The sequence below is a fragment of the Canis lupus genome, chromosome 32, assembly GCF_048164855.1.
Source record: "Canis lupus baileyi chromosome 32, mCanLup2.hap1, whole genome shotgun sequence".
Lineage (NCBI taxonomy): Eukaryota > Metazoa > Chordata > Mammalia > Carnivora > Canidae > Canis > Canis lupus.
In genome coordinates, this window is record NC_132869.1 from 17,805,177 (window position 1) to 17,824,998 (window position 19,822).

Below are 19,822 nucleotides of genomic sequence, written 5' to 3' on the forward strand. Positions count from 1 at the left end.
TTACTAAAGAAGAGAGGCTGCAAAATTAGTCAAGTAAACATTCAACTTAAGGAATTTGGACAAAACAAGAGACTAAACCGAAAGAAACAGAAGAAAGTACTAAAGCAAAGAGCAGAAATTAAGATACAAAAATTAAATTTATTTGTTTGAAAGCACTAATAAAACTGAAAAATCTAAGCAAAACCGACCAGACCAAAGAGAAATTGTAAACTTTTTGAATTTATCAGAGGGAAAAACCAAAGATGTAGTAGAAATTTAAGAGACTATTTAATGCCAATAAACCTGAAAATGAACAAAAATGGTAAAAATCTTAGAAAAACTGCAATTACCAAAATTGACTCAAGAGGCAATAGGAAATACAATCATTAGTTCAAATCTTCCCCTAAATTATACAAAAAGGCCAGACAGCATTCTAAGTAATTTTTGTTGAACACTGAGAGAAGAGATTATTCTAACAAAAAAAGAATAAGTACTTCCCAACTCCCCAAGAAAACAGAATAACCTAAAAAACAGAATATACAGAATAACCTAAAAAATACATAAATGTAAATGCATCTTGAAAATATTAGACGAGATCGGGCGCGTTCAGGGTGGTATGGTCGCAGACTTGAAAATATTAAACCAAAAACACAAATTGTAGAATAATATATACAATATGATGTCACTCACCCCAAATTTTATATCCAACAAAACAATTTCATATAGTGTTTATGGATGTATCAATGCGTAGCCAAATCACTAAAACCTAAATGATAAACACTATATTCATAGGTTGCTTCCTTTTGGTATGGTATTTGGTAGTCAGGAGAGAGGGGGAGTCTCAACTTTATCTGTAAAATTTTATTTTAAAGAAAACTCATCTAAAACAATTATGGCCTGTAATAGCTACAGGAGTAATTTTATTTGTCTATATTTAAAATATTTTAAAATAATTTTTTTAATAAAAACCAGAGACAGTACAATAAAATGGTATGAACAAGAACTAGTATTTTCAAGTGTTTATATATTATATCAGAACTGTTCTAAGTGCTTTATATGTATTAACTCATGCAACACTCATGCCAACTCCATGATACAGGTGCTATTTTCATCCTCATTTTGCAGATGGAGCATTGAGACAAAATTGTTAGGTACTGTTCTTTAATCATTTAGAAAACAATTAGATAATACTGATCAATAAGCATGCCTGAGAACCTGTATATCAACTTGAAGGAAATAACCAAAATCATACCAAATATCTGTATACAAAGATATGAATCACTATTGATAATTAAAGAAAAAAAGTTAAAAAATATACCTAACATTAACAGTGAAATAATTCTGGAGCACCTAAACAACAGACTATTATACACCCAATAAAAACACTTGGAATTTCAATATGGGATACTGCTTATTAATGTTAAACACACAGATATAAGGAAAGCGATAAAAAATACACAAAAATGTTATAATGGAGGTTACTTGTGGCAAAATTAAAAGGACTCCTTATTCCCTTCATGTATATGGACTTACCAATTTTTTTTTAGTATGTCTTGCTGTTATAATCCATAAAAACCACCAAAAGAAAAATATCTTCTCAGTCTTCCTCATCAATCATGACAATCTACCTCATTAACTCCAAACTAACCCTGAACTGTCAGAAATTTGTGATACAGGCACAAAAATGGAGTTTTGCTTAGCATATAATAAAATAGAAAAGAAATGGTGTGCACTGTTTCTAATAATAACTTTTACTTACGTGGTAGCTGTGGTGTTTTACTATCATGTGAACGGTAGTCTTCATGAGGGACAGACTTGTCATCCTAATTGCAAAAAAAGTTTATTATACGGTTAATACAGAACTAAAAGGATCTGTAATGCAGAGGAGAGCGATAAATGAAGTTGAAGAGATTGGAGGGTCGAAGTGATATATAGAAACTCACCATTTTCACATGCATAGGTCTATCAAACAAAAACTGCCCATTGAACATAGCTGTTGGTTCAGTCAAGGAAAGTCTATTAAGACTATAAAATTATACTTGAACAGACATTTTTAATAATCTTAGAGTCAGACTACCTCTAAAATTTTAATCAAAATCTTTGCTATTGTATTTATTTGTATTAGTCTCTTCCAAATGTTCAGAGAAAAATCTTGATGGGATCCCTGGGTGGCGCAGCGGTTTAGCGCCTGCCTTTAGCCCAGGGCACGATCCTGGAGACCTGGGATCGAATCCCACGTCAGGCTCCCGGTGCATGGAGCCTGCTTCTCCCTCTGCCTATGTCTCTGCTCCCCCCCCTCTTTGTGTGACTATCATAAATAAATAAAAATATTAAAAAAAAAATCTTGAAATCTTTGCTTTACAGTTTTATAAGTAAAATTCAACCTTTTATTTTAGCCACTGATAAAAGAAAATTAACAAGGCTTCATTTCAAGCAATGTATGCATTAATGTACTATGGATTACATTAACTGTCAACAAGCAGATATACATACGATTAGTTGGGGTAGGAAGAGAAAGTAGAAAAAAGTTCATACCAGGCTTATACAAAATAGCTAATTCAAGTTTTAAGAGTGACTTTAGTACTTGGACATAGTAAAGGTTTTATGTGCTGGAGACTAAAGTCTAATATACATTTCTAAGCCAGGCAACCTTAAATTTCATGACCCCACAAAATGGTATCAAGCTTCTTCAACCTTATTAAATAAGGCTAAAGTGTAAATCAGGATACAAATTGCTTGAACTGCTTCAATTGCTTGTTCAAAAGTGACTGTGCCCATTCCTCTGCTCTTGCCATCTTTGTCTTCTTTAATATCTGCCCGCTTTACAGTTCCAGCTATGCTGAACACCTCCTTTAGCTTCTTCCAACCAACTTTGAAGTCAAGCTTAACATAAAATTATATAAAGTTACATACCTAATAAACCCTTCTCCCCATTTATAATACAAACAAATCTTTTCTGAACTCTCAAAACTATGAAGAACTATACTTCTTGTTAGTACATCGATAATATTCAAATAAAAACATCTTAAGTTGTTTAAAAATCAATTAAGCTACATCCACATTGTTCCTTATCTTTAATTTTTTTCCCAAAATAGTCTCTCAACTGCCCAATCCTGTTTTATACATTTGAAACTTGCACATCTATTTTTACTGAGAAAAAATTCAGATTTTGGAAAGTATTATTGATACCACTTTCAAAAGCTTAGAACAAACGACAGACCAACTACAATGCGCACATTCACAAATATCAAATAACAAAGCTAAAGAAAGAAATCCATTTCCCAATATGAACAAAAATCACATATAATGCAAGTAAACATTTTCAAGAACTGCTTAGGTATTTATAAATTCCACAGTTCTCTTCTAAAGAATCCTACTCATATTTACATATTTACACCCTAACCTTATATATATATATATATATACACACACACACACACACACAGAGAGAGAGAGAGAGAGAGAAAGAGACTTAAATTGGATTCAAGTTTACAGTAATTACCGTTTCGTTTACTTCAGTCAAAAATAAGCAAAATGTTCTATAAACCTACATACAAACCATTCATCTAATTTAATAATCTCATGATTAGAACTAAATATCTGAATGACAAAATTTTAGACTAAAGCTTAAACTTACATTAGCAACAAAAATTGTGGAACCAAGTCTACCAGCCTGCAAATTACTGATAACCTCAGGAGGAATGTTTGGATTATTGAGAATGGAAGGTGGTAAATTCATCAACCCCGATCCCATATCGGGTACATGTCCTCCTGGAAATGATCCTCCTGTTCGTTGCAATGCCCTACGAGCATTTTCTCCATCAGGATCCTATAACACACATTGAATGTTAAATACCACTAGATACATCAGTAAATCTGTATCATTAAAATAACAACTTCAAATTCTACAGTAGCTATCCCAACTGGCTCAAATTATTGACCCTCTTGAAGAGTGAGCTTTTTTTCTTATCCAGAGAATTCAGTCCCATAAAAACCTGTGGACAGACAAAAGATTTCAGTCTCCAGGGATGTCAATTAAATACCTCTTTCCAATCACTAAAGTCACTTAAGAACTTGAAATTAGTTTAATTTTGCCCTCATACTAGTGTTCAAATATATGACACATACACATAAATATACATAACTCAAAGAGGAACAAAATACTTACTGTTGACTGTTTTCTTTCCAAAATGCCAGTAATGGTGAATTCTCACCACTGGATGCCCAAGGCAATGCCAAACCGGATTAAGTCAAAGCTTTTTAACAGTGGAACAGACTGTTATAAAACCCAGAAATACTGGGGTAAAGGGAAACTATTATAACGTCTAAGCTTCATTCCTGAACAAAATATTATCCATTTTCCAACCTTTTTCCTTCCTCAACAATGATTATGATCTGACAATGGATTATGACCTGAGATGAAGGGGGCTGGGGGGTGATAAAGAAAGGCTAAGTGTCAAAAGGAAAAATGATACTAAACACGGCTTTTTAAAAAGTTCATTAACTAAGAGAAATATTTTACCTTTAAACAAAACTAAAAAAGCGAGTTTAAGCTCATCCCCTGTCACTCAACTCATCTCACTAGGTGGAATGCAAAAAACAAACAAAAAAACACATAAACATTAATAAGACTATCATCTGCAATACTAAATGATAATGACAAACGTTAACAACCATCAATTCAACTCCACTAGTCTCAGTCTGGGAATACTAATAAAAAGAAAGTTGGATGACCTTCAGAAATTCTCTGGGAAGGCTGGGAAAACAGAAGGTGAAAAAGTAAATGCAAGAATAAAGGTACACCAGCTTCAAAGTATGTCTTCACCATGAAGAAATAAAAATAAATACAGACGTAAAGAAATAAATGTTTTGAAAAATGCTATAAAAATTTTAAGTTAATAAATAATACTTTGGGTCTAACTAAAGTTTCAAAAACTTGTACAAATGCAAATTTTAGGATTGTGGTTGTTACCTATGGGGAGGGGAAGATGGGTAGGAGAGATGTATCATAAACTATTAAGATAAGTTGCTTGTCCTTAATATCGTAACAATAAAGCATATTGCTAGGTTTTGATTTGTCTTTTTATATTTGACATGTATATAAATGTGTGCACACAAAAATATATACATACATATACATATAAAACATATATAAAATACAATTTATATAAAGCAAATTACCATAACATAACATGGTTTTTATTCCTCTTTTCCCCTTAGATGACAGCCTTGTAGTCACTACCTGCTATAAGCTTGTAACTGCTACTAACCTCCATTTCAGATAATGAAAAAATGCAATTCTAATATCTGGTAAGGCATATTGGAAATACATTTTTCCTTAGTATTTTCTCACTGGTAGTTTTACCCGAGCTCAGCCACCCATTTGTAAATTAGATATTCCTAGGACAGGAACTTTTATGATATTAATCCAAAAAAGTTAACTGAATAAAGAGTACCTCTCCATTTAGTCCAAATTCGGTTACTTCTCTCTTAAAAAAGCTTAAAATGGGAAGTAACCTACATCATTTTGGATCACATAACTCTATACTAGGGTCTCTGAAATATTACTGAGGATATACGATGTGCTAAAACTTAAAATAACACAAATAACATGGGCTCAGCTTGTAGCATAAAAACTACCACATAAATGGCTGGCACAGACGACAACAGTCTAAACTTTCTGTAATTCTCCACTTCCCAGTCAAAATATTTAAGAAGGGAAGGGAGAAGGGGGAAGGGAGAAGAGGGAAGGGGGAAGGGAACAGAAGGAAAGGAAAGGAAAAGAAAGGGAAAAAAAAAGAAAAAAAGAAAAGAAGAACAAACCCCCAGACTCAAACAGAATTAGAAGAATTCAGGAGCTTACTCCAATAAAAAGATTTGGGATACTTCTATTTCCTGGTGGCATGGCCTTTAATTTTAAGCTATTATCACCTCATACTCAGGATCAAGAGACCAACAACCAGTAACATTCCCACCTGGGGCAGGAATAACAACAATCAACTATTAATACAGCTAATATTTATTATGTAGTTTTATATACTACTTTGAGCACTGTGCTAAATGTTTTATATAATAACATCACAATCATAGTAGTTAACATTTATCAAATACTTTACGTGTATTAACTCTCTGAGTCCTTATAAAACTATCAGATAGCTTCTAATATTATTCCTATTTTGGTGATAAGGAAACAAAGAAATAGAGAGTAATTAGTTAGGCAACTTGTTAAGTAAGTAAAGGTAAGTAATTTGCCCTAAGTCACAGATTATCTGATACCAGAGCCTGAATTCTTTGCCAAGTTATCTCATTTAATCTTCATAAAAACCCTATTAGGTGAGTACTATCAGTAGTACTATTATACTCACCGAGGTTTAGAGAATAAGTAATATGCCTAGTCACAGAAACTGATAGAGCTGGGATTCAAATCACTTCTATACCAAATTAAACTGTGACCAACAGTAATGCTCTACTACCAATGACTTGCAAGCTTGCTGGTAGAGACTCTTCAGGGTCCTAAGTACATTCTCAATTATTCGTAATATAGAATTTAGCAAAAACATATACATAACCGGTCTGTGATTAAACTATTCAGATAAGAGTACCAATACAAACTAAAGGAAGACATGAAAATGACTGCTACTCAAACTAATCATTACCAAGGTCAATTACACTTAAGTGTAAATAGTTGCTCATGTTATCTTCTGACCATTCTTTTTTCAACAGATTTATACTGCTATTGTTCCATACAAAGGGAGTTATCTCCACTTTAGGGGTTTTCAAGTTCCAGTTACAATTTCACTAATAGATTCACAAGTTGTTGTTTTGTTTTGTTTTTAATTTTAATCTGGCACAGTTTCAGAGTAATTTTCATTAAAAGTGACTATCAATTTTATTCAAATCCATAAGGTATTTGATTAAGCAACTTTTTATCATAAACTACAAGAATATCTATTGTATTTATCAAATTAAGCCACACAATCTAAAAACTGAAAATGTCTATACCGAATAAAGTCACACCTAAGGTTTGCCATCATTAAATGTCTGAATTTTTTTTTTAATCATGTGTCTGTACTTCTAACAACTTGCGACAAATCAAATACATAGGAAAACTGCTTAACGGCAAATAGGAAAGCATGTACAAGCAAAACTTTCATCAATTATATAATGCTTTCGTAAGCATCTATGCTAAAAAAAAAAAAAAAAAAGAAAGAAAGAAAGAAAGAAAAAAAAGAAAAAAGTTGCAGTAAGAGAAATATATCCCCAAAGATGAAAATCCAAAGAAAACATGCCCTTATATTCAAAGTTTAAATTATTCCAAATATAAGAAATCTTACCTCTTTAATATTCAGGGGTCTTCCACTAAGATCATATTTGTTCATAGTTTCTAGTGCTTTCTTTACAAATTCTTCATCTTTGAATTCAACCACACTTAATGGGGAAAAAATTATAGGAAATGTTTATATACTAAGTTTTCTTTTTCCCAATCAGAAGTTTAAATTTGACTTGATACTTTAAAAAAAATTCTTACCCACAACCCTATATCCAGGTAGATTTGTCAATATATGCAAAAGAAAAAAAGTTTTAGATCAGTAGATGAAGTTAATGGCAGATTCTAATATTTAAGTCATTAAAAGCAACCAATAACACAATTACATTTTGTCTTTTTACACTTCCAGAACACAACAGGCAAGTGACCACAAATTTCCTGTCAATGTTTAAATCCATCTATGTAAGAGAGTAAAATCTAGCATTTAAAAAGCTTGGAGCAAATATTTACTTTTAGAGGACTCTTCTTTAAGTTAAGACAAAGTAACATCATCGCACAAATTCAGTCAAAAGTAACTCAAGGAAATAACTGAAGGTTTCAATACACCTATTCTCATGTCGTTAGGAATATTTCCAAAGGATGTATGATGCACAAATTGTTTTTAATGTATATCTTTCAGTTTTATTAAATCAATATAGGAAATAATCTTTTTAACTCAGTTCTCTATTAGACAAAACTGGCTGCACACAATTTAATAGCATCCAGTTTAAATATGTAAAAAAACAACCTATGCTAAAGAAACAAACTTATAGAATCATTTTAAAAATAATCATGTCATTATTACTGTTTGAAGTGCCATTTGAATGTAGTGACAAAGCTTTTCTCATGCACCCAACTGGTTCTTCCAATATAATTAAACACTGTTTAAAGTTTTCCACTGTATTCTTCAGAATGTTGCTTTCTTGTTGCTAAAAATCAAAATCTACTATCAACCAATTTCTTCCATGTCAATTTAATCATCAATGTCATTCATACCAATTGGTCAGAGCACTGCCTCTTATGTAGTCTTGCAGGCTACCAAATTAAGTTCTTCAATGTAAAGTTTCAAACATACATTCTGAATTAACACCTTTAAGCTATGGGCTTCTCATAGAACTCTTAGGGAATATTATCAATTCAGTAACTTTTAAAATATCCTTGAAGACATCAAAACACAACAAAAAAAAATCCTATATTAAATCTGTTGGTTAAGAAGAAGCATTACCTTAGAGCATTAGAAAAGTGAATGCCCTTTATGAAACCCATCCCTTCCAGGCAGCTAGTTTGGTTTGGATAAGTGTCAGACTTGCTAGTGTAAAGCCTCAAATCTTGCATAATAAAGTAAAGCAAAATGAAACTTAAGTTTCCAAAAACTGGTACAAATATTATACAAAAAAGTAAACTGCTGAGGAACTTTTAAACCTCAAGCAGATTATTGCCCACAGCACTTACCCTTGATTTTCCTTCCGCATCCTTAAAGAGCTCCACGTATGTAACCTCACCAACTACATAAGACATACAAAAGGAAGATACCAAGAAACAATACATTTAAACACCAGTATCTTGCTTTACTGCACACCTGTGCACAACTCTACAGAAAAGCACCTATTATTCACCAACAATCAAAACCAGACCAACATACCTCCTATCAATGGCTATGTAAATTTAACTAATTTTCTAAAATGTACATCATCCACTTTCTCTAAAAAAAAAAAAGCTAACAACCATATTAACCTAATTCATGCTACAGATCATATTTTGGCCAGCATGATATAGTTGGTGAACAAATACACATATACATAACAAATGGTCCCTTAGCCTGTCATATTAAAAACATCAACATTAACACTTTTCAAATAACTTTGGTCGCCTACACACAACAGCTGTTTTAAGGTGACTTTCTACCTGAATGTCTTCAATCATGTTTGCCATCAGTAAACTAAATTTACAAGTCATGCTTCACAGCAAGCCACACACTTTCTAAATAAAGTCAATAAATAAAACCAATCAAATAGTTGTCACCTTACAACAGATACACCAATGCAAATTGTTTTTTATTTATTAGAAGAGATCAGCCTCAAAGCCAAGTACATAGTTTGCAGGACAGTTGAAACTCAATTTTTCAAGAGATAACAAAACTAACTTTTACAAGATCAAATATTAAAATTATTTTTCCCCAAAACCAACCATGTATATAAAATGAAGGTTTTCAGGTTATTCTAAAAACAAAACTGCAACAGCAGTAACGCAATTTTAATATAGAACTGCAGAGACAGCATCATGGCATTCATGACAATGCAAACAAAATGAACTCCACAGCCAGATTCCAGACTCCACCAAGAAAATAACAAAACAGCTTTTGGAAAAAAATAATCAGACCTTATTATTCATACTTTAACACGCTAAATGTATTACTTAACTAGTGCAATAGTCCTTTAAAAATCTATAAAAACTTCAACTAGACAAAGCAATCTCTTTAACAAAGTTCTTGGTGGCATGCATATGCTGGCTCACACTATACCACTAAAATGGGAAAAAAAATAACTTCATTTATCCATATGACTTTGCAATGAAATTGTGTCAAGTGAAAGAAGAGGAAAAGATTAATTCGAGCGTCAAGAAATAAACAAAATCAATTTTTTGAGTCTATGTGGCTCAGGGGAATAAAAACCACGTTTGCTTAGTTCCCTCCCCCTTCTACATGAAGATTACCCAACAGTGGGTTTATCAGGGATGGTTACCTTTTTCTCTCATTAGATCTTTAATGGCTTGCCATTTCATGTCATATGGGATGTTGCTAATGAAAACTCTGTTTCGATTTGGACCCTTCTTTTCCCCAGTGCCCGAATTTTTGTCTTTTGAATAAGGATGAAATCTATTGGCCTTCTTATTTCCTGAAGATTTTTCTTTTAATTCAGATTTATCTTCTTTGACTGATTCATCATTCTCCCTATGAATTAAAAACAAAACAAGAAGAAAACCTCAGTCATGTTTCTAATAATAGAAGCCTACATTACATAAATATTTTATACTTATCACTTCACTTCACAAAACTCTCCGTTAAGTTAGACCTTAGCAAAGCTGCTGGAGAGTCAGCTTGCTTGCTTTGAAATTACCCAGTGCCATTTCAAAGCAAGGATTTGGGCATCTTACCAAACTTCTCATTTAACAATCCTTCTCTTTCCATATTAAATAGGTGCAGCATCCAGTCTCCCAGCTTCTCCCATCATACTATTTAATAAATATTAAAAGAACCTAACAAGAGGGGAAAACGAGTGATTTTATTCCTATAGTATATATATCTGCCTTCTTTAAAGAAGCATTAACTCGGGCAGCCCGGGTGGCTCAGCGGTTTAGCGCTGCCTTCAGCCCAGGGCCTGATCCTGGAGACCTGGGATTGAGTCCCATGTAGGGTTCCTGCATGGAGCCTGCTTTTCCCTCTGCCTTGTCTCTGCCTCTCTCTCTCTCTCTCTGTCTCTCATGAATAAATAAATAAAATCTTTAAAAAAGGAAGCATTAACTTTCTGAACTTCAATCAGAACCCTATACTTTACTTTGCAAAGGATACCCTGAAAAAAGTTTATCTCCTCAAGCTTAACAATTTCACAAAACTTTTCTCCTCCTTGCTTAAAAACATAACTAAAATACATAGCTATATTGATGTGTCTATATATGCATACACTCCCATATGACTCTTGTAAATTTTTTCTATTCTCAATTTTGATCACGATAATTACTTGTGAAGTATTCTAATATTTTCATACTCAATATTTTCTGTATATTAATCTATAAACTGGGATAGGGTACTTCACAGAATCATATAATTTTTACTGGAAGTTATTACATAGAAGGTAGTATGGAGAGGAGATGGGTAGTAGTACTTGAAGGCAGCACAAATCAGAATTTTATAAATCTACTTTTTAATGAGACTCTAACTGGAAAACTATTTAAATCATAAGACTGCAATCACAATATAACTATATGACGTTACCCACCAACCATGTGTAAGTATACACTTAAAGTAAATCCTATAGATAAAAATCTGGATATAGATTTTTAAAATGCAATTTACTTTTCAAAAGGAATCTTTTTTTTAACAGAATAACAATAGGCTTCCTTTAAATTATTAATTATTCTAGTGAATCTAAAACTATTTAATTAAAACTTCAATTTAAATTCCATGGAATGCCCGGGTGGCTCAGCCTGTTAAGCATCCCATTCAATTTCAGCTCAGGTCATGATCTCAAAGCCCAGGGTCCGGCTCCACACTGGGCATGGAGCCTGCTTAGAATTCTCTCCCTCTTCCTCTGTACCTCCATGACTCCTCAGCCCCTGCTCTCTCTCCTCATCTCTAAAAATATAAAAAATAAATAATATAATTTTCCACAAACATGTATTAATAAAAATCTCTGGGAATGACATTCAGAATTCCAAATCTCTTAAAGCTTCCTAGATTATGCCAACAAAGAAACAAGCTTCACAATCCAGGCTCTAATTTATCTTCTAGGGCACCCCCGGTGGCGCAGCAGTTTAGCGCGGCCTGCAGCCTGGGGTCTGATCCTGGAGACCCAGGATCGAGTCCCGCGTCGGGCTCCCTGCATGGAGCCCGCTTCTCCCTCTGCCTGTGTCTCTGCCTCTCAGTCTCTCTCTCTCTCTGAATAAATAAATTTAAAAAATAAAATAAATAAAAAAAATTATCTTCTAGGCCAAGCAATTGTGGGAATCTATACACTGTAGGGGTCCACACACACTTTTTATTGTGGTCATCTGTTCCAGGATACACTGAACTTCCTAGGCACTACTTTTCTGAGCAGATAACAACACAGCCGTAAATATACTACATAAAACTCTGTAAGAACAAAAACTATCTGCATTGGTATGAGTAGCATCTAGCACTGTGACTGCACATGTCACTCAATAAATACAAATTTTTGACTGAATGAACAGTCAATTAAGAACCCATTCTCATCAGGGCACAGATGGTGTTGCTGTCTGCCAGAAAAACTGCTAAAATCAAGGAAGAGACATTAGGGTCAAATTTCCTTTGCCACCTTTTCAGACCTTGACAGGTGCACCTTCACTGTCAAACAACTTCCCTCATCAGAAATGGCAAAATCTAGAAGTGGTCTTCACAACTGTCCAACTCCAGCAAGTACCTACCTGTCTGAACAGTGTGCTACTTCTGAAAATGGAAGGAAGCAGCCAAAAGGTACAAAGGCCTTTTCTCTGGTTTTTAAGTAGATACAAGAACTCTTCTTTTTCGTCCCCCAAGGAACTCATTTACATAGTAGACAGAATTAATGTTTTTAAAATCACTAAGTCTCTGTTCAGGTAAATAGACATCTATATAGTCTCTAGCTCAATATGTCTTCTCTTCCCTATTTTCTTCCTGGTTGAAACCAATTATGAAAACTGTGCAAATTTCTGAAATACTATGTTCTTCTATTCTTATATGAATGTTTGTTTGCTTACAACAATCTGATAATTCCATTAGAAAGCAATGATATTATATAGGGTAGGATACCCTCTCTAAAATATTTATTTCAATGATGGCCAGAGAGCAATTTCTTCAAGTTTTCCCCAATTAGCGACATATTAAATAAAGATAACTGCTACACTGTTCATCTAGAATGCATAAATTATCTATGGAAAGTAGATCAGTTTAGTGGCTAGAGATATTATGATCTGATTATTAAGAAAATAAGCTTTAATTATTCAATTCCTAAACTCTTTTTACATCATAAATACACTATGGAATAATTCAGGTACATGCGAAAACTTAGAGAAATGATGCTACATAGTATTAAATATTGGCACTATATCCAGAATTCCTTGTAATAATGCCCGAACCATTCATTCAAACAAACCCTCCTCCCTAATGCCCTTGAAATAAAGACTGTGACTATTTTAAGTCACAAAAATGTTATCTACTCTTAGGATGGAATTATGCCTACCCAAATAATAAATTTCTGAAAAGTCAATATTCAACACCAAATAATGAAACACAGTTTTTTGTTTTTTTTTTTTTTAATTTATTTATGATAGTCAGAGAGAGGCAGAGACACAGGCAGAGGGAGAAGCAGGCTCCATGCACCGGGAGCCCGACGTGGGATTCGATCCTGGGTCTCCAAGATCTCGCCCTGGGCCAAAGGCAGGCGCCAAACCGCTGCGCCACCCAGGGGTCCCTAATACGATTTTAAAAGAGTGCTTTAGTATAAGATCTAAAATTATGCGCAGTTCCATTCTTTATTCCTAATATAAAAAATATTACTCCACCTCACTTTGCTTCACGCTAAATGCTTAGGATCTTACGCAATATTTTATACCCTAATGTAACTCTCAATCTTCAAATACAGTGTTACTTAATTACACAGAAATAATGAAGAGTTGTAACAATACTGCTATTTTTCCCCCTCTTTCACTTAAGGAGAACTGGCATACCACTTTGGCATAAACAAAAAGACTAAACCTAGGAAGACATCTTTAACTTCTCAAAAGATGTGAACATGCCCACGAAATCCTCTGTGTGTGTCATGATGATAGAAGTTCACGTCTGCACTTCTTACATAAATTTACTGGACCTTTTTAAGTATAAGGCCTTGGGGATACAAAGATGAATAAGACATAGTGGTCTCCATCCTCAATGACTATGGATTAACCTCAGAAAAGTCATTTTAATCTTGGTAGGTGGCACCCTGCTCAATGTTAAGCAATACATATTTTACATTCACATACTGTGAATTCTTATCCTTAAAAATGTAAGGTAATCAAATCAAAAGTTATGTGTTGGATTGTTAACTACTCCAGTTGGTTCATAGGGTCAAATAAAGGTTGTTAGGTTGATGCAGGTAAATGTCCCCAGTGATTCAGCATGAGCGACCCATGCTGGACCACTATATGGTTCTCATGGAACTGACAGTACAAGAAACCCTTGGGAATAAATTTGCATCTTTACTCAACTTTTGGGAAAAAAGAGTGAGAGATGAATTATAAGTAACATGAAAAGCATCTTCATTTGTACTTACTAGTAACATTTCTTAACTTCACTTTATATTCCCCCCCACCCCCCTTCTTCAATTAGAAGTGAGAGATTCTTTTCGTAGGAAAGAATCGTAGGAAAAAAATCTCTCCTCTCCTGTCCAGCTAAACCACAATGAGACTTTCAAAGGGATTAGAGACTTTCAGATCTGGGAGGTTTAGATGCCAGCTTTATCTGTACTGACACTATTATAGTAATCACACCCAAGTATAGTAGGGCTTCTCTCTGTAATTCAAGGCTGTACTTCTTGTTCGGGAGAATAGGGTGGCAAGTCCATGTCTGATGTAAACAAAAAGCACGTATTTTATCATTCCAATGCTTTCTATTCAAATTTATGATGCCGAATCCCAGAGAGCCCACATTTTGGCAGGCATGGTACAAAGTGCTCGCTTTCCAGCTGCTCAGTTCCTGAGGTGCACCACTTTGCACCTAGGAACAAATCCCACGGAGGTCGAATCTCTTCTACCTGCACCTCTATTCTGCCTGGAAGATGCAATCTATCCTATTCAAACCCAACTGAAAACAAGAGGGTTCAAAGTGAGCTGCGAGAGCTACCTCATCTGCCCTCAACCCCTACACCAACTAGTTCAGGTCTTACCCTCCTGCTTCAAACATTTTACACACACACACACACACACAAAAAAAAAAACACTTTTCTTTCCTATTTTAGGGTGACCGTGTATGTTCACCGCTCTCTGAGGCACAACTGAAGAGAAGGAAAAGGATGTTTTTTTTGTTGTTGTTGGTTTTTTTTGTTTTTGTTTTTTGTTTTTTTTTTTTTTGGCTAAAGTAGTAACAGACTTTCCAAGTTTAAAGAGCTGGGCACCTGCAAAAGAATGCCTGATTCACAGCACCTGTACGACAAGAACAATGGGGGAGCGTGTTTTCTTATAAACTAGAAATTATGGATTCGACGCAACCAAATCCTTTATAAGCATTGGTGACAGGGGCAATCTTAAAAGCAGCGGGCTTTCTTCGATTTTTAAACAACAACAACAAAAAAAATCTTAAGTTTACCATTTTACCAAAATCAAGAACAAAACCATCACACAACGAGTTCTTTAAAAAAAATAATGATGACCTGTATAGCTGACTTACACACACCTGCGGGGGCGGGAGCGGTGGGGGTCAAGGCACCAACGCACATTTTCCTTTCGGAATCACCTCTTAACCAATGCAAGAATGACACAATGGATTCAGGCTAACCGCGCATTATTAAACTCCCCCCTTGGCATACATAATCCGTTCGGAAAATGAGATCATATACTTTGGAAACAGCAGCAGCAGCAGCAAACACCGAACTCACGAAGCTCGGGATGAGGCCGGGAGATGGGGGGCGGGGGGAGGGGGAGGGGGAGGGGGAGGGGGAGCCGTTCCTTTGAAACGCGTTCCCCGTGGTTGGGAGGAAATGCCCGATGATGTCATCCCTAGTTACTCCCTAGCGATGAACACCAGCTACGGGGCTGGGCTTTAAAAGGGGGACCATCTTCCCGCGGACGGCGGCGGCCGCGGAGCCCGGCTCCAAGGCTCTCCCCCGGGAAGGACGCGGCGCCCCGCGCGCGGCGGGAGGGGGAGGCCCGACTCGCACCTGCGCGCCCGCCGCCCGCCGCCCACGCCCGCGCCCACGCCCACGCCCGCGGCGACCAGGCCCCAGGCCGGCCCTGACCCCCCGCCCCGCCCCGCCCCGCCCCCCGTCCCAGGCCGACTCCCCGCCCCCCCACCTCGCCCCGGTGCCCGGAGGAAAAGACAGTACATTTTAACGCCATTGGAGCTGCTGCTGCCGCTGCCGCCGTGCTGCGGAGGCTGCTTCTCCGGCTCCGGCGGGTGCGGGTGCGGGTGCGGGTCTCGCCGCGGCTCGCCCGGCTGCTCCGCGGGCTGCTGATGCGGGCTGTCGTCGCCGGCGGCCCCGAGCACCTCGGGCTTGTCGGCGTCCGCCATCCCGCCGTCGCTGCCTCCGCCTCCGCCCCCGCCTCCGCCTCGGCCGCCTGCGCGGAGGGGCTCCGAGCGCTGCAATGGCGGCGGCCGGGAAAGCGGTAACGGATCCCGATTTGAAAAGGCCCCGAGCGCTCAGCGGCCCGGATCTCGCGAGAACCGGCCGGAGCCGGGAGACTAGGCGAGGGTGTGAGCCGGGCGCGGGGGGTGGGCGTGGAGGGGGAGGGGAGGGGGCGGGGGGGGGGGCGGCGGGCCGGGGACGTCGGGGCTGCAGCCCGCCCTGCGCGAGCCCGGGGGCGGCCTGACGTGCCCGGAAGCCCCCGATGGGGCCCAGCTCTGCCCACCAGCCCGCCCGCCGCTGGACGCCCACTGGGGTCTCCGCGTACAGAAGTCGGCCCCAGGGCTAGAAATCCCTTGAGCTCCGAAACCCACACTATTCGATCCATTCCTGGGACGGAGCAGTTTAAAGAAGCACATACCACTTTGCATCTTTAAAGACCTCTGCAAATGCACATACCACTTTGCATCTTTAAAGACCTCTGCAAATCTTCAGACACACACCCCTCCCCCCCCCCTTAGAAATCCTTTGAATAATGCAAATAAATCACTTGCTACTTCAATGCCTAGGCACTCTGTGGACATCCAATATACAGTCATTGACGACAGGTTGCAATTCACCAAAATGAACAGCTTTGAATTTCTTTGCATTCTGGTTGTTCTTAAGACAGACGCTTTAGAACTCAGCCATCAGCTTCCAAAAAGAAGGCTGGAAGTTTTCGAATTCTCTGGGCAGCAACCAATGAGGAGAATCTATAATTTTAATAAGAAATCTTCTGCTAGACTAGCTGATAATGGACATTTTGGCTTGGAGTTGTGTTATTTTTATGTTGATGAAAATTACATTCGAAGCAGTTATGGGCTTTCAAACATTTAATTACCATATGGAGTTTTAAGATATACTCATAGATTTTCCCAAATATGAAAAAGTAACCCGTTAAACATAATCAACTACTAACTCCTGAAGACTGATAATATTTCACATTTAAATAGCCTTTGTCAGCTGAGAAGTTTAAAGACCTTCTCAAATGTTTCTTCTGGTAAAGAAGCAAACCTGTATGGTTTAGGTGCTTTGCAGAGTATCACACACACATTAGTAGTCAAGTGGTAGTTTGAAGCTAACATTCAGGGACACCTGGGTGGCTCAGTGGGTGAGCATCTGCCTTTGGCTCAGGTCATGATGCTGGCGTCCTGGGATGGAGCCCCACATCTGGCTCCCTACGGGGAGCCTATTTCTCCCTCTGCCTATGTCTCTGCCTCTCTCTCTGTGGAAAGAAGGAAGGAAGGAAGGAAGGGAGGGAGGGAGGGAGGGAGGGAGGAAGGAAGGAAGGAAGGAAGGAAGGAAGGAAGGAAGGAAGGAAGGAAGGAAAGACTAATATTCAAGTAATATACAATTTCCTCATTTCCCCCTGTTCTTTGACATTTAAATTATGTAGATTTATGCCGTCGACTAAAAAAAGATCTTAGAACACCTGATCCAATATCAGAAAAGTTGAGCTACTTCATCAAACATGCAAACATAAAAATCAGAACAGTTTTAGTCATGAGGAGCACACTGGGTAAAATACTGCTGTCTTGGGTGCTACGGACATTATTTCATAAACACATATATGCTGTTGTAGTTGCTGCATGAACTACTTGGTCAATTCCAAGACTTAGCATTTGGAATAAGGCATTGGATTTTGATACAGAAAACCTGGGTTACAATCCCAGCTCTGCCACTTTCTGCCTGTAACTCCTTGGGCAAGTCACTTCTCAATCTTTCTGTAATAAATAACAGTGATAATACCTACTTTACGGGATTAAGGTGAGAATTAAAAGAAAGCACCTTATGTAGGGCAAAGTGCTATATGAATATAAAGTAGAATTACAATTCCCTCTCAAGGCTGAGCAGGGTTTAGTCAAAGAGAAGTCAGGTCATTTTCCCATAGAACTGAATTATAAGTACTTTCAAAACATTCATTACCCTCTATTATTCTTTTGCTATAGTTGAATTTAATGATGAAAACATAATCGTGCTGTCCCTAATACAGTATATTCTTGCAAACTCTTTCAATAAATCGAATTTAATATTTTTCAGAGACTTTATGCTTAAAAGAGAGTAGTAGGCACATGAGAAATATGAAAAATGAGTATGGCACTGTTGGGAGAGAAAATTTATAAAAAGCACTATTTGAGTGCTATAATAGAGATAAGTGTGAAGCATAATTAAAAACTTATTTACAAAAAAAAATTTATTTATGAAAACAAGAGACTGACCTGCTTACTGTGGTGTGCTAATTAAAATATTCCATTAAAATATTTTTCTTGATTGCTGAGTTTTTTGCCTCTCCCTTAAAATGCTGTGCCTAAGACAAATACTTCTCTCACTGTATCTTACTTAGTCCTAGTTCTAATAAATGCAACAACAGGCAGAGGTAATTCCTGCAGAGGGATTGATGAACATTTCATAGAAGAGCTAGATCTTTAAAAGATGGGGAGAATTGGGGATCCCTGGGTGGCTCAGCGGTTTAGTGCCTGCCTTCAGCCTGGGGCGTGATTCTGGGGACCCGGGATCGGGTCCCACGTCAAGCTCCCTGCATGGAGCCTGCTTCTCCCTCTGCCTGTGTCTCTGCCTCTGGCTCTCTCTGTGTCTCTCATGAGTAAATAAATAAACTCTTTAAAAAAAAAAAAAAAAAGATGGGGAAAATTGGGACAGCCTCTAAAGAGAAAATGATAAATACTATTCCATCAGACTGCTCTATAGATGTTTCCTTCCTCTCTTATTATCAATATTATACTTACTTTAGTTAAATCTGCAAAAAATTAAAAAATGTTAACATTCTATTGATACAGGGGCACCTGGGTGGCTCACTGGGCTCAGGTCATGATCCCAGAGTCCTGGGATTGAGTTCTCTGTCAGGCTCTCTGCTCAGCGGGGTGTGTGGTTCTCCTTCTCACTCTCTGTGCTCTCTCTTCCCCGCCTGAAATAATAAAATAAAATAAAATAAAATAAAATAAAATAAAATAAAATAAAATAAAATAAACCTATTGCTACATTCTATTTCTGTAGTGTTCTTTTTCCTTCCTTCCTTCCTCTGCTTTTTTTTAAGTCTATGTACACATACTGAAAAATTCTTGAGTGATACTTTAGTTTTTATCCTCTTACAATTTCCACTGCAAATGTTATTATTTGCAATTGCACAAAATGTATAACTGGTACAACTTCTCATAACCACTTAATTTTCTTTCTTATGAATTGGAGTGTGTGTGTGTGTGTGTGTGTGAAAACGGGGTTGGGAGGGTCGATTGAAAGAGGCCATTACACATATCTGGAAATTTAACCCTAAAATTCCAAAATATTTTCAATCAACACTTTAATATGTATTATTTAGTAATACATGTTATGCTAGTAACAGAGACTAGAAATAATAGTCTTAAACAAAATAGAAGTTACTACTTTCTTAAAAGTGGTGCGAAAGTAGGCATTGCAGAGCAGGTATGGTCATCATGGGCTCGGGTTCCTTCTA

General features: G+C 37.1%; 1 protein-coding gene across 2 annotated transcripts in view; it reads right to left on the reverse strand.

Moving 5' to 3' along the window:
• MYEF2 (myelin expression factor 2) overlaps positions 1 to 16,324 on the reverse strand; it is a 38,647-nt gene extending 22,323 nt beyond the window's left edge. Inside the window, exons 1-9 of one of the 2 annotated variants that reach the window (XM_072808308.1) lie at positions 16,078 to 16,324; positions 10,027 to 10,235; positions 8,738 to 8,790; positions 7,508 to 7,515; positions 7,314 to 7,407; positions 3,617 to 3,808; positions 2,709 to 2,862; positions 1,923 to 1,972; positions 1,739 to 1,802 (exon numbers count right to left, since the gene is read on the reverse strand). In XM_072808308.1, coding sequence (XP_072664409.1) covers positions 1,739 to 1,802; positions 1,923 to 1,972; positions 2,709 to 2,862; positions 3,617 to 3,808; positions 7,314 to 7,407; positions 7,508 to 7,515; positions 8,738 to 8,790; positions 10,027 to 10,235; positions 16,078 to 16,262 — 1,009 coding nt within the window. In that variant the 5' untranslated portion in view covers positions 16,263 to 16,324. The remainder of the gene's footprint in view (positions 1 to 1,738; positions 1,803 to 1,922; positions 1,973 to 2,708; positions 2,863 to 3,616; positions 3,809 to 7,313; positions 7,408 to 7,507; positions 7,516 to 8,737; positions 8,791 to 10,026; positions 10,236 to 16,077) is intronic. The other variant, XM_072808307.1, reaches the window with a different exon arrangement.
• Positions 16,325 to 19,822: the final 3,498 nt, after the last annotated feature.